Here is a 15,032-nt window from a genome sequence, read left to right on the forward strand (position 1 = left end):
TCATCCGTGCCTCCGTTTCTACGTGGGTGAAATGGGGATTCTCGCGTGCAGTCAGCACGGGGGGATGAAAGGAGTTAACATTGGAAAACTGCCTCGCTTGGCGGTCACACATATTCTGGTTAGTATTCTTATTTCCCCAAGGTTTTTGCTGCCCTTTTATTAACTGGATTTTTTTTTTTTTTTTTTTTTGGTGGAAAGCTTCACAAATGCACGTGCTGTTGGTACCACCATGGGCTCAGGTTCAGGGCGTATGCTTGGCAGGTGCCTTAGAGGCCGCAGGGAGCTCAAGCTTCCAAGAAAAGGAAGGGGGTTGGCCTGAGCAGTCAGGAAACTGAGAAGTGCTCCTGTCATTGTCCCTGGGAGGCAAGGGTTGGCTTTTGGAGTTCGTGTGTGTGTGTATGTGTTCCCCTAAGACGCTGATCTGCGGGAGGTGGGAGACCTGTCTTCCCTGGGCAGGCAGATCAAAGGCCGGGTTGCCAGCCCTTGGCAGTGTAAGTGGTGACCTTAAGAATCTGGCAGCTCTGTGGGATGGTGGCATGTAGCCTTTCAGGGCCTCCCCCATATGGCCTTGCCTGGTCTCCCACGGATTTATTCCTTGCTTAGTCGTGACATTCCAGCCAAACTCAACAGTTGCTCGGATGTGGCAAGTGCTTTCCCACGTCGGGCCCTCCGCCTGGGCTGGCACGGCGTTAGGGCCTCAAAAGAAGTGTGGGGTTTGGTAAGTTGGCAGCTTCTCCCGGGATGACTCACCCGAGTCGTAACTGTGTATGAGGACCACGCTCTTTAAGGCCATCTGAGGAAGGAGGCCCCACGTGCGCTGACCCAGGATGATCTTTGCAAATGTCCAAGAGCGCTGACCGATGTGTTCCCAGCAGCCTGAAGGGATGGCTCAGAAATGACCAGTAAGTGGAGTGACGCACAGTGGGACTGCGCCCGTTGTGTGGGCTGAGCTCCTGCCCTTGGAGCTTACACTGCCGTTGAGGGTGAGCGAGCTGTGGTGGTGAGCAGAGACCGCCCTGTTAGACCAGCATTCAGATCTTTTTTCTTTTTTCTTTTTGATTCATCACACAAATATTTATCGAGCGTGACTCAATGTGAGGCTCTGCTCTGAGGGCAATGGGTCTGTTTGTTAACTGAATGGCAAAAGACCCTGCCCTTGGGGACCTTATATTCTAGTTGAGGGAGGGAGAGAGACTGAGAAACAAAAGTACTAAAACATTGAGTCTCTTGTGGAATCACAGTACCTTCTCCATAGTACTTTCTCACAAGTACAATGGAACAAAAGATAGCACAGGCAGGAGGGAGGAGGAAGTGCTCGGTGTGTGTATTGGGGGGCACAGTGTGTGTGTAGGGGGTTAGAGTTTGCAGGTTTAAGTTGCCCACAGAGGGATTCTCGAAGAAAGTGATTTGAGCAAACACCTGAGAAGGTGGAGGAATGAGTTATGGGGATGTCTGGAGAAATAGCTGAGGCTGAGGTCCGTGCAAAGGCCCTGTGGCCATTTCTCAGTTGCTAATTAGAACCCTTAAGGAGGGTCAGTGGCTAGAAGGGAGGGAGCACGGAGGAAAGTAGACAAGGATGAGGTCAGAGAGAAGTGGAGGCCCAGTTGTTCAGGGTCTGGTGGGCTGGGGGCCATTGGGGGAGTGGCATGAGCCCACTCATTTATTGGGGTCACAGGGTTGTTGCAAGCTGGTAGCCAAGCATCAGCCTGGCTCTGAGTGGCAGGTGCCTCGCCACAGCCCGGCCCTAGAGGCTCACGCACAGCCCCTTCCACCGTCTCACACAGAAAGGGTCCTACGCTGCTGAGACGGAAACGTAAAGATAACAGCCAGTCCCCACTGCCCAGACCCCTCCAGCGCGGGCGGCCCAGGAGGTCTTTCTAGAGGCTCTGACCCAACCTTCTTGTGTTAATGATTCAGAAACTGAGGCCCAAAGTAACGCGTTTTCTCATTTTCAACATAATTCATCCAGCTTGTGTGCCGTGCCTCACGGCCCCTGTGGATTCCTGAAGAGGCTGGGGTGATTTGTGGTCCAACGTGAGGAAAATTGGATTATGGAGCGATAAATTAAAAGAGTGCTCCATCAGTCTGCTGAAATCTCCATAATTTGGGGCCCTTGGAGTTCAAGGTAATTTTAGCAAAGAAAGTAGAAGAACAAGGGAAGAGAATTTAGATTTCCACTCAGTGACATGCACCTGTTATGGGAAGATCGAATCCTGGGAGCTTACTCGAAATGCCTAGCGAGGTAGTTAAGTGCCTTTGAGTGCTCTGTGCGATGTTTGGAACTTGTATTTGCATAGTGCATTATTTACCGTCTTTAGTTATTTGATATGACAGAGGTCAGCGAGGCTATTCTGGTTCCGCTGAGGAGAGGGCCTTCGCTTTCCTGGATGAATTTCCTCTCTGGTGTTTTTTTCCTAAGCTTTAACAGTGCCCCCTGCTGGGGGGTCCCCTGGCCGGCCTGTGCTCTGTCACCCGCCTCTTTATTACAGCTGGGGGCAGAGGTGGTAGCGCATTGGCACTATCCGGATGGAAGTTAGGCTGGCTTTATCCACAGGCATTTCATTTTCCTAGGTCACTGTCCTTTTGCATGAAGCAGAGGGATGGAGTCTTGAAGGGCACAGGTGGTTTTGCTGCTCTGCAAATGTGTTATGGGAGATGTTTCTTCCACGTCATCTGTCCTTTTGTGCTGTGACTGCCCCGCAGACTTTTGTAGTACCAGCCTGGTGTCCTGGAGAGTGAGTCCCAGGTTCATACACAGGAAGGGGTCACCCACTTTCGGTTTGCTGTTTCCTTAGCTGCTCCTGGTGAACTTACTTCCCTAACCCTCAAGCGTAACCTTGGTGAATGGGATGGGTCTTTTAAAAAATGGGGTCTGTGGGTCTGTATTCTGTATGCCGATTCAACAGAACTTTTAAAATTGGGGGTTTATACTTTGATGATAAACTAAAAACCAGACCAACAAACATTACCACGATTCTTTGCTGTGATCTTTTTGCAATGCAAATATATTTTCATAAACTAAGATCTGTGCTTTATAACCAGCTTCCCCTTCCCCTGTGAAAGGGGTCCGTTTATTACCCACGCTTGAGAAATTTGGTTATAATCCTGTTTTGCCTTTCATTTCTCAAATTCCTGTCTAGGTGGGGAGGCTCTGATCAGCCTTCCCACACAGATGCTCATCTTCGCTTTGAATTCTCCACCTGCTCATGCCAGGAGCTGGAGGGGACTTCACTCCGGGGGGCTCCTGGGCCCAAGGCAGGCTTTGAACAGTCTTGCTCATTAAGCTGGACAGTAAGCGGTGCAACATGTCTTGTGCGTGGAACTCCTTTTCCAGCCCCAGGGGGGCTCGTAACTATGCTTTTAGGAACCTGGTACATGCATGGGAAGGCATCTGGAATGCTGCAGACTCTCCATATGGGATCCTGTCAGGGAATGTCACTGTGCGTCAGCCTGGCAGCCTCTGTGGCATCTTTATTGAACATTAAAAAAAAAAAGCTGCTTATAAAGTAGAAGGGGATGATTTGGAAGGATAACATTTATTCTTTGCAATCAGAGCCTGAAAAATATATCAACATGTACAATAAACCTTTCCCTTTTTCTTCTGTCCCTTTGCTCCTGCATAAACTGCCTGTGCCATAAATAAGAGAAGCAGAGGCAACAAAAAGTTCTTTCGAAACATTTTCCCAGAATTTGAAAGCAAGGTCCTGCTGCAGGTTCTGATGAAAACATCTTCACCTGCTGTGTCTGTCTGAAAGGTTTGGTTAAAACTCTCACAGAGGAAAGAAGACTTCCACTGCCTGGGACAGGTCTGTCTTTGCTGAAGTGACCAGACTGGGACTGGTAGGTGTGGGTGTATGAGCCACGCCACCAGGAAGAGGTCTTCTTGTCCTGGATGGCGAAGACTCAGCGTGACTTGTGCGGTGAGAAGAAGCAGTCCTGAGGCTTAGCATGCTCTCTTCTAGCTCGGTGACTCTGGTCAAGGCTGGAGTCTGTTTCTCGATCGAACCTCGGTTTCCTTATCTGAAAGCTGGCACACGAACAGCAGTCTCCCAGGATGCTGAGGGTCTCCAGTGGGAAGGTACAACCAAGTTCGCTCTCCCAGCTGTCTGCTGCGTGGAAGCTGTGGATGGCTGAGGTTTTGGTCAAGGCTGTTCTTCCATCTGATCTGACTTTGGCCCACGTATTCTAAAGAATGTGACAGTCATTCAGCGTCCAGAAGGCTGTGAGATTCTGTCTTTTGCTTCGGCTTAAACCCGTTTTCTTGGCCATCCAGAAATGCTTTCGTGTTAGCGTGGGTGGGCACAATTTGGAGTGCTTGATTAACCCAGCAATTAATGAAAGTGAAGAGGTGACAATTGCTGTTACCAGGCTACCGTCAAAAGCAATGCGCTTGGCCTCTCTCCATGCAAACAGATTGGTGGAGAGGCTCCCAGTGGGAAGGAACATGGGGACACAGAACAGGAAAGCTGGTTGGGAAAAGGTACTCAGAACAAAAAGCCAGGGTGTCAAGATGGGTTGGCTGGTTGATTATTTCATTCAGTCAACAGATTTAATTTTTTTTTTTTTTTTTTTTTTTTTTGAGTAATTCCTATGTGCCTGATGATTCTGGGCCAGGAACCGAAAATACACATACAGATAAGTGATAGCTTCTCCTAGGAAGAGGCTCAGACTGATGGTGGAGGTAACAGACCCATAAGCAATGCATCCTAACATTCTGTGGTAAGTGCAAGATAGATGGTGTTTGTAGTTCATGGGCGACCAAAGGAAGGGATGGTTTTATGTGAAGAGAAAGAGCAGCACTGACTTTGCAGAAGGGGTGGTGTGAGCCAGACTTGGTGGGCAAGGCATTTTAGCATTGGGGGACTGCAGGAGCCAAGGCCGGAGGCCACTTATGACTGAGTGACGTGGCAAATCACGGAGCCTTCCTGGAAGCTGGTTTCCTCATCTGTAAAATGGGCATTAAAAATCCACATCTCAAGGGGTAATGGGAAGAGTCCTTCTTAGATCCCGTGAGGTTCAGTGTGCTTGGCCCGTGGTGACCCCTCCTGTAGCAATCAGATGCCTACATCATGATTCTATCTCTGCGACAGGTCACCCATCCCCGGTTCAAGGCATGTCTCCCCTCAAGGTATCAAACGACTTACCCTGTAAAACGCAGCTATCCGTTGGTGAGCCAGGGGGCAAGTAACTGAATGTTAGTTCTTCGTTCTTTCCTGGGGCGACGGCATGGGGAGGCCACTGCTTTAAGGGCAGATTTAGCAGGATGGGTGAGTTGGTGTGTCCAGGTCTGGGAAGAGCTCAGCATCTCCTTGGACCTGGAGGCAGATTTGGGCTCCACCCTTTGTTAGGCACATGACCTTAGATAGGCAGGTCACTTCCATCACTCCCCGTTGCTTTGTCCATGGAATTTTGTCGAAAATGTATTTATGTGTCAAGATGAAATATTTATCTTAAGAATGGGAATGAAGATGTCTTTGAAGGAGACAACTATCTTTGTGTAGGAAAATACCTTGATAAACTCGAAGAGCACTGCCCAATAGAAATACAATACAGCATCACATATAGACTTCAATTTTCTAGTAGCCACATTAAAAAAAAAAAAACATTGAAGACAGTAGGTGAAATTAATTTTAACAATATGTTGTATTTAGGTCAGTAGAACCAAAATATATTAAAAAATTATCAAGTTATTTTACATTCTTCTTTTTGATCTGGGGTCTTTGAGATCTGGTTCATATTATGCATTTATAGCACAGCTCAACTGAGACAGGCGCATTTTAAGTGCTCAGGAGCCACACGTGGCTACTGAGGTGGATGGCACAGGTCTCGGGGAGTCAACACCACAAATGAAGGGGCTCCACGAGGAAAATGCTTCTTCTTCCCTTCTCTCTTGTCCTCCTTCGTCCATCGGTCTCTCTCTTTCTTTATTTGGTTCTCCTTCCTGAGAGGGATGAGACAATACGTGACCAGTGGAGGCCACAGGGGAGGTCTTGTGTTACTAGAACCTTGTGGAAAACGAAGACTTCACCAGTCGTCGTCGGCAGCCGTCCGTCTCGAGAGACGATGGTGTAGCTTCTTAAGAGTCTATCTGCACCGCCGAGAATGGCTGTGCAGTCCGACTCGGGAGTGACACGGTATCTGTCTCCTCCCGTGTTGAATCGACATCTTGTGATGACGCTGAAGCTACAGAGCCTGGGCAGGGTAATATGGAGGGTCTGCTGTTGCCCATGCAGCAGACCCCCCCTCTCTTCGCAGCTGAAGGGTCCAAGGGAAAGACGGAGTCGATACAGCTTGGCTTCAGGTGCGCCGCAGGAGTTGCCGGTGTTGACTACAACGTCAAACCGCCTTAGGGACTCTGGCTCCGGATTTTCTGTCGGGGTTTACTCCCTTAGCCTTTCCCCTGAAGAGGTATGCCGCAAGGCAGCGGAGGTTTTTGGGAGTCAGAGTTTTCCTTCTCTGATGTACCCTGACTGGAAAATCGAACCAGCGACACTTAGCTCGCAGGCCGACGCTCAATCCACTGAGCTAAACCAGCCAGGGCACACTTCACCAGTAATTCACAGAAATCATGAACACAGTAGCAGCCGAAGTGCATTGCGTGTTTACCGTACACTAAACATGTAATGGAATCGTCTTATTTAACCCTCAGAACCCTGAGAGGTACTCATTTCCCCCATTATGGATATGGGGGAACTGAGGCACAAGGAAGTTAAGACCTCCCAAGTCGCACAGCCAAGGTTTGAACCCAGGTAACACGGTGCTGTGCTAGTTGCCACAAAAAAATCTTGGAGGTAAAAAACAAATCTTAGAGACGTCTTTGGGCTTCCATTTGGCAGGAACAGGGTGGTTTACACCAGAGGGCGAGGGGCAGGAAGGCCCCAGGGATCTGGACAAGTCAGAGCCTTGAAACAGTGTTAAGATTACGTTATGTGGCAAATGCACCACCCTGGGCACCGTTGTGCACAGCGGGGCCTTGTTCCCGTCAGACCCACAATGTAAACTGTCTTTCTCTCTTTCTCTCTTTCTTTCTTTCTTTCTTTCTTTCTTTCTTTCTTTCTTTCTTTCTTTCTTTCTTTCTTCCTTCCTTCCTTCCTTCCTTCCTTCCTTCCTTCCTTCCTTCCTTCCTTCCTTCCTTCCTTCCTTCCTTCCTCTCTCTCTCTCTTTCTCTTTCTTTCTCCCTTTCTCTCTCTCTCTCTTTCTCTTTCTCTCTCTCTTTCGCTCTCTCATTCTCTCTTTTTTTCTCTCTCTCTCTTTCTCTCTCTCTTTCTCTCTCTCTTTCTTTCTTTCGGCTTTCTTAGTTTTTGTTCATATTTAGATCCATGCCTGGTACGTAGGAGCTGCTCAGTAAATGTTTGTGAAAGTCAGTGAGGCTGCATTGGACTCAGTGGATGGGAGGATCCCTGGGTCCATGGATGTGACGGTGCCCTTATGCGGTGGCCTTGTAATTACAGCCCTGGGTGAAGGGGGCTCACACAGGAAGGTGACTAGAGTGTTCAGATCCAGAGTTTTTACTTTGAGCTAAAGACAGGCCAGGTTTATGTGTCCTATGTGAAAGCTTTTTGGGTTTGTTTTTCTAGTAAATATTTTTAAAAGATTTTATTTATTTATGTTTAGAGAGGGGGGAAGGGAGGAGAAAGAGAGGGAGAGAAATGTCGATACGTGAGAGAAACATCAATTGATTGCTTTTCTCTGGCCCCCCTTGGGGACCTGGCCTTGCAAGCCCAGGCATGTGCCCTAACCAGGAATCGAACCTGCAACCCTTCGATTTGCAGGCAGGCGCTCAATCCACTGAGCCACACCAGCCAGGGCATGTTTTTCTAGTAAATTTAAAAAATTGAAATATGTTACACAAGCATCAAAGTACAGAGTGCCCAAGTGTGCAGTTTGATGTATTTTCACAAAGGGAATCCACCTTTTTAACCAGCTGCCACATCAAGAAATAGGACATGTCCAGCACCCCTCCGCCCACTGTCCCCCGGCCCCTTCCAAGGATACCCGTATCCTGCCTTCTGACTCCATAGACCGCCTTTGTATACCTTCACTTAAGAGCAAGTCCCAGTGATCGGAGTTTGGGGGCCCAGTTTGCTTCAGTCCTGCACCCCCGATCATTGCCAGGGTTGGGTTCTCTCTAACCTGGCTCTCGTGTCCGTTGCATAGGTGAGGAACTGAGGCTCCCAGGAGGCACGCAGCTTGCCCCAGTCTCGTGGCTTGAGAATGGATGAGTGATTCACACCCAGAGTGCCGTGCTCCTAAGCTGTGTTCTGGGCCCCCCCAAATGTTTTCTTCTCTGACCTTTTGGCTAAAACCCAAAGGCCGAGGTTGAGATCGCGAGATTGCAGGACTGATCAGTATGGGGGGGAAGGTGGCGGCTGTGAGGCTGCAGAGGATGGACCAGCCAGCCCCTCAGAGCCCGGGGTGCTGACTTATCCTGAAAGTTCATTCCCAGGCCCAGGGGGACTGAAGGCCACACTTGGCCAGCAGAGCCTGTCCAGGATGGGGCTGCAGGAGGCTTCAGCATGCGGGGCAGGTGGGGTCCTCATGGCCCCTTGACCCCGACCTCTGCTTGCTGCTGACAAGCATGCTAGGCTCTGGGAAAGGAAGCGTTCAATGAAATAAATTCAGGCAGCTCACTGCCACCGAAGTGCAAACTCTGGGTGCTGCCAGGTGCGAGCTGCAGTCCCCAGGCTCCTGCTCGGAGGCCTGGCTGGGACCGCCGCTTCTGAGCACCTTGCATTTCAGCACCAAAGCTCAGCGGGGGGAGCCGGAGTGGCAGCTGGGCAGGGCAGCCTCTTGCCCAGCCTGGGGGCTGCTTGGAAATGGTTGGAGTTGGGCATATGGACTGCAGGCCGAGGAGCTTTGCTCTCTCTGTGGCACGGCCCTCTGCCCCCTCCGTTCCTCAGTCAAGCGGGACAGGTGGTGGCTGTCATTCTGCAGTTGGCCCTGGCCAGAGAGAGGTTTGCCAGCCATTCTGGAATGCAGATACCCCAGCCTCTTTGGCTCCGAGAATGCCGCTTGACCCATTAAGCAGGCCGTTCCTCAGCTTGGCTTTCTCTCCCATGTGAGGGGAGTAGACAACCGGCAGAGATATAAGCCTCTAGGACTGAAATTTAATTAAAAAAGCCAAATAAAATCATCCTTCTGGGCAGTGGTTCTTATAAAAATAGAGACATTATTATTATAATAATGCTGGCGAGCGAGTTTGCTGAACACTTTACTCTTTGCTGGCCGCTGGGCCAGGCATCAGATGGAAAGTGTAACGGGCTGGTTGTCCAGGAGTGAATCCTGCGTCCTCTGCGCAGCTGGTGACCTTGGGCCAGTCACTCGCCTTCTCTGTCCATCTGTAAAATGAAGAGCACAGCAGCCCCTCCCTCTTGGAGTTGTGTTACTGTAAAGCCCTATGTGGTGTGTTGAAGTCTCAGTAAACATTCATATGATGATGACGATGATGATGATGTACGTGGAGTCCATCAGAGTCTCTGAGCAAGCTGGTGCGTGCGAGACAGGTTAGTATTCCTAGTTAACAAACGGGGAAACTGAGCCCCACCCAGGGTCAGTTTCTGGCCCCAGGTTTCACAGCCCATAAGCAGCGTAGGTGGCATTTGAAGCCAGAGCTGTCTGAGTGCAGGCTTTCTGGTGCGTGGCGGCGAAAGCTGTCACTATTGGTTTACCCAGGACGTCTCGCCTAAGGATTAAGTTTGTTCCAGAAAAAGCAACTCCTCATACACACAAAATAGTTCCAGGACAAACGGGACTGATTTATTTATTTTATAATTCATTTAAAATAATAAACCTGGCTAACGTTTGTTCAGTGAACTGCCCCCGTGTCTGTCGGTGTGTTTTTTTTGTCCTCTTCTTTGGGCTGAATTCTGAGACCTTTGGGGAAGTGTTGTGAGGTTTGATCAGAGTAGAGGTGTGTCTTTTCTCACGATGGCCGATGTGCTCCTGAAAGATGCCCGGATGAGTGAGGACAGTCGCCGTGGAGTCTTAGGAGCAGCGAAGACCTGCTCTGATCTCTACTCCCCTTGTCCTTAATGGGAGGTGTGCCTGTAGCTCCGGCTGGCTGCTCCCTCCTGACCTTTAGCCCCTTTGATGGCTCATCTTTGGGATCTTCACAAAGGACCAAATCAGCCAGAATGACGAGGTTTTGGCTTTGACAAAGGTAGCACAGTCTTTGGAAATAATGTACCATTTTTTTTTTTCATCTAAGTTCCCTGAATGGAGGCAGGAAAATAGAGGACCAGGGAAGCATAAAGAAGGAGGGAGAGAGATAAAAAGGGGTGGGGAGGGGAGAGGAAATGTCTGGGTGGGGTGAGAAGGGAGGAGATGGGGCAGAGGCGGCAGGGGGGTGACATTAGGGCCTTGTACTTGGCTATCTGTGCCGTGAGAAGGGCAGGCAGGACCGGAGTGGGAGGCAGACCCCAGCCTGGTGGCCGGGGCGGAGCAGGAGGAATGCGAGAGGCAGGCAGTGGCAGGGTGAAGAAGGGCACATGAAGGTGAATGGGAGTCCTGCAGGTTTAGTGCCAGCATTGATTCCAGGCCCCTGATGAGTGCCCCTGACTGGCCGACTAAGCTCACTGTCAGCCACACAGTGGAGCCCTGGCAAAGCTTCCTGTCTCCTAATTCAGTGCCCCGTGGTTGTGCCATGACACCGCTTAGGGTGGCGAGGAGGGGGCAGAGGGAGCCGGAGCTTGCTGACCCGATGGGGCCCAGTGGTTTGGTTGGGGTGACCGTGGTCAGGCCCGCTGCTGAGTGCCCTCCTACATCGGAGCTTTCCGGAGATGCCTGGCCTTCCGCGTTGAGCCGGGAGCGGGAGGTCACCATCGTACACTATTCAGGAGAGACCACACAGACTCCACGGTGTGGCTCAGTCTGGGAACAGCACGCGCTAACGGAGGCTGCGTCTGTCGTGAGCTGCTCCTGCCAGGGGCGTTAAAAAAAGAACTACTCATGCCTGATCCGAGGGCTGTTTGTGGGCAGCGCAGAGATAATAAACCCAAACACAGAGTCCAGCCTTTCCAGCAGCGAGGTTGCGCACACGAGAGGGGCCAGATCCTGCCAGCTCGCGGAGGTCAGCATGGCTGGGAGAAGCAGCCAGTTCCGCCCTGTCCTCAAGGGCAGCCTTGTTGCAGGGCAGAGGTGAGTGGGCCCGTTTTCTAGTAAAAGGATCAGGTTTTCATGGAAAAGGTTTGCTTGTTTGTTTTCTCAGTGAGGTGAGGTCCACGAGTCTTTACCAGGGCCCTATGGTGTCCCCAGGAGGGCCAGCTCCCATGGTGTGCCCGGCGGCTCTCACACTGCCCTGCACTCAGCGTCCGTTCCGTACGTTTCATAGGTGTGGAAACTCAGGCCCACGGGCCTAAGTGACTTGGTCAGGGCTTGTACAGCGGCTTTGGTGGTGGCAGTGACGGCGATGGGGAAGGGCAGCTTGCCCAGACCCCGCGATGACTTCTGGAATGGTGAAGACTGTGTTAATCCCTGTAACGCCTAGCCTTTACGGCGTCTTCTCTGTTACGTACAAGGCTCTGAGCGCCTCTGGTGCACTTGACCTGGGAAGGACTATGTTAGGCAGGCGCTGTCATCCCTTTGACAGGGTGAGTGACAGAGGAAGGGTCAAGTCAGAGCCTGCATTCTTTCCACTGAGCCACGCGCCACCTGTTGACGGGGCCAGCTCACTGTGTGCGCAGTGGCCCTGAGGGTGGCCGGCAGGAAGGTGGGTGCCAGGACACATCTCTATTCTAGATCCTTCTTCCGTGGCTCCCAGGTCTCCTCGTCCCCTCCATTCCTGACACACCTCGTGCCCCCCCCAACCCCTACTCTTTTTCCTGGTGCTGTGTCCTCCTCATTTGTTGATGGAGAAAGTTTATTTCTGTATCAACAAATGAAAGATAGCTTAGCTGAGTTAACACTAATAGCCAATGACTAGTTTTCTATTAATTTTAGTTTTGCAAGCCTTAGATCTGGAAATATTTTTTCTTAAGGTGAAGAATGAATGCCATTCCCTTCATTATGAATTAGTAATTATGAAAATCGAATAAGGCTGAATATCCTCGATGTTAGCAGTGTGGTTCACATTGTGAAAAATCTAGTATTTCAGGGAACAGTTGCAGAGAGGAAGAAACAACGGAGGAAGGAGGGAGGAAAGAAAGAGATGTGTGTGAGTGTGTGTGAGTGTGTGTGTGTGTGTGTGTGTGTGTGTATGCAGGAGTGGTGTTTGGGTTAGCCTGAAAATAATAAATAACTTTGAAATTTAAGATGCAGCTCAAATGTCACCTCCTCTGGGCAGATTTAGTTACCTGTTCCCTCTTCCAGAAGCACCTTTGTTCTGACTTCGGTGGTGGCACTGGACAGACTATATGGCAGCTGGGCCATTTTCATGTCCTTCCAGAGCTGGGGCTATGCATTTTATACTCCCATTCCCTGACACAGTGCTGGCACATAGTAGGTGCTCATTCAGTGTTTGCTGAAATGACTTAACACATAAAAGCCTTGAGAGAGAGGAGCTCTATTTCACTCTGCCTGCTTGGTGCTCTCCATGACCCAGTTACACCTATCTTGAGTTCTGTTGTCCATATGGGCCTGGGTCAGTTTAAACTGCTCACATGTACTAATTGGAATTGAATTTGAACTCATGGGATGTATGCAAGCCGCTGCCCATTTAATTAATTAGTTGGTGTCACTAAATAAGCGTTGTAAGGGCCACCAAGTGCAGAGCATTCTCGTTGGCGGTTGGAGTACAAAGCTGAGAGGGAAGCCAAGGATGTGGGCATTGAAACCAGACCACCAGAGTTCAGGGCCAGATCAGACCTTCTCTGTTGGCTTTAGGTTGTTATCGTGGGTAAAAGCCAGATTCTGGGTCTGGGTTTGAATCCTGATTCTATCACTTATGATCTGTGTGACGTCAGGCAAAGTACTTAACCTTTCTGTGCCTCATTTTCCTCTTCTTTAAAACGGGATGGCTTCATGGGGCTGTTGGGGGGGTTAGGTCTTTGTGGGGATTAAGCAAGCTAATACCCTGTTGATATTTGTTACTGCTATTATTTGCTATTAATTCTCCTGTGTTGGTACCTGAGCCTTCACAGAATTGTGATGAGGCTTGTATTCGTTTCTGGTGACTGCCATGCGGAAGTACCGTAAACTGGGTGGCCCCAAATAACAGCTGCTTATTGTCTCACAGTTCTGGAATCTTGAAATCTGGCATCAAGGTGTCACAGAAGGACTGTGCTCCCTTGGAAAGCTGTGGGGGAATCCTTCTGGCCTCTTCTTAGTTTCTTGTGGTTTGCAGGCGACCGTTGGTGTTCCTTGGCTTATAGACACATTGCTCCCGTCCTCTGGCCTCATGGCATTCTCTCTGTGCATCTGTCTTCACATGTCCATCTTCTTATAAGGACACCAGTCCTACTGGATAAAGGGCCCACCTTCCTCCAGTATGACCTCATTTTATTATATCTGCAAAGACTCTTTCCAAATAAGGTCACATCATGAGCATTAGGGGTTAGGACCTCAGCATGTCCTTTTCAGGAGGACACAATTCAACCCATGCAAGGGTGAAATGAGAGCATCCAGGGGAGGCCATGAGCACAGAACCTGGGACAAAACGGTAAACGTTGGCTGTGCCTGGTATTATTGTCACCCTGTCATCATTATCACAATGACGGCCCTCAGCTGGTGGCCGTGGTGGTTCTCTGAACACCTTTGAGCCTCATGTTTTAACTGTGTGTCAAAATGTGAGGTTTTGCATGTATGAGCTGTGAATGGAGTGGCCCATCTTACGGGGCAAGCTGGTTCCGTAACCTCCTTGACCTGCCATCTCTGGAGTGGGAGGAGGAGGCAGGACCACCTCCCGGAAGGGACGCCCTTCCAGGATGAAGTGAGGGCGTGTGTGGGCTCAGCGGGGAAGGCCCCCTCTGTGCCAGTGACAGACCCAATAAGCCTCCTCTTTCCCTTCCCACGAGGTCATTAAGGCTCAGAGGTGTGTGCAGATGGGAGCCAGCCTGGAATTTCCTGACCCCACGAGTTGCTTTACAGTCAGAATGGAAAAAAAAAACCAAACCCTCCCCCACTTGGGAGCTGAACAGATTTGGTACATAGGTGTCTAGATAGCTATGGAAGCAGTCCTAATTTTAGCCCTGCCGCCACACTTAATGCCAACTTGGAGAGTGCAGTATTGGGTTAGGGCTCAGGGAATGGGGAAGGTGAGTGGGTCCTAAGGGTGTTGCCCAAATTTGAGTGGTTGGCTCTAAGGAGGAAGTGGGTCTGAAGAGAGGGGCCTGGAGAGATGAGCACATATCAACAGCTAGGGTTTTGAACTAAGGGATCTCCCTCTCCTCCCCGCTCTTGCTATCCCTCTCTCAATTCTGTTAGTTTTCAGCCCAGTTCAGGACTTGTATTAGCACTTTCTCACCTTTGTCGTCAGCCACTCCTGTCCTGAATTTCCATCATCTTTTGTAATTCTGTCAAAGCACTTAAGCAGCTCATTTAGTGTTGAGGATAATTCACGTCCCTCATTTGTTTTGGAGCCCCTCAAGGTCAGCCATGGTCCCTGTCATATCTGTAAGCTGAGCGGCTCTGGAGTAGCCATGCAGAAAACGAGTAACCAGTGGCATTAGACATGATTGGTGATGTTCGGTGGACAAGACCAGGGGCTTGGCAGCTACTAGAAAGGGACATTAAATGAGTGAGTACAATCAAGTATACAGAAACACTTTTGATGGGAAGGATCCACTGGCATGGGAATGGAAATTGCGTGTAATTCTGATAAGGACGTGCTGGAGAGGGCCACAGGCAAGTGGAGGCTAGGCCTGGTGTGGTGGGTGTTGGGAATGACGGGGTGAAGGAAGAAATGGATGGAGATCATTTTAGGGGGTGTAAGGGGCATTGCTTCTGTCACGGCAGCCCTGTCACACCCCCACCCCCATCCCCACCCCAGCTAGGTCAGCTCCTAACAGAAATCATTATAGAATCTCAAACATAGGAATAACCTTAGACATCATCTGGCCTGTATGCTCTGAAGTGTGATTTTCAAGACAACTACTTTT

General features: G+C 50.1%; 1 protein-coding gene across 4 annotated transcripts in view; it reads left to right on the plus strand.

Moving 5' to 3' along the window:
- The window catches only part of LARGE1 (LARGE xylosyl- and glucuronyltransferase 1), a 522,466-nt gene that overhangs the window by 34,741 nt on the left and 472,693 nt on the right, over positions 1-15,032 (plus strand). The window contains exon 1 of one of the 4 annotated variants that reach the window (XM_090272546.1): positions 10,986-11,136. The exons of 2 other annotated variants lie outside the window; for them this stretch is intronic. In XM_090272546.1, coding sequence (XP_090128672.1) covers positions 11,075-11,136 — 62 coding nt within the window. In that variant the 5' untranslated portion in view covers positions 10,986-11,074. Of the gene's footprint in view, positions 1-10,985; positions 11,137-15,032 lie in introns of those variants that run through there. One more of the 4 variants, XM_090272548.1, reaches the window with a different exon arrangement.

This window comes from Furipterus horrens, unplaced genomic scaffold, assembly GCF_987537825.1.
Source record: "Furipterus horrens unplaced genomic scaffold, mFurHor1.1.pri manual_scaffold_4, whole genome shotgun sequence".
In the NCBI taxonomy this organism is placed as follows: Eukaryota; Metazoa; Chordata; class Mammalia; order Chiroptera; family Furipteridae; genus Furipterus; species Furipterus horrens.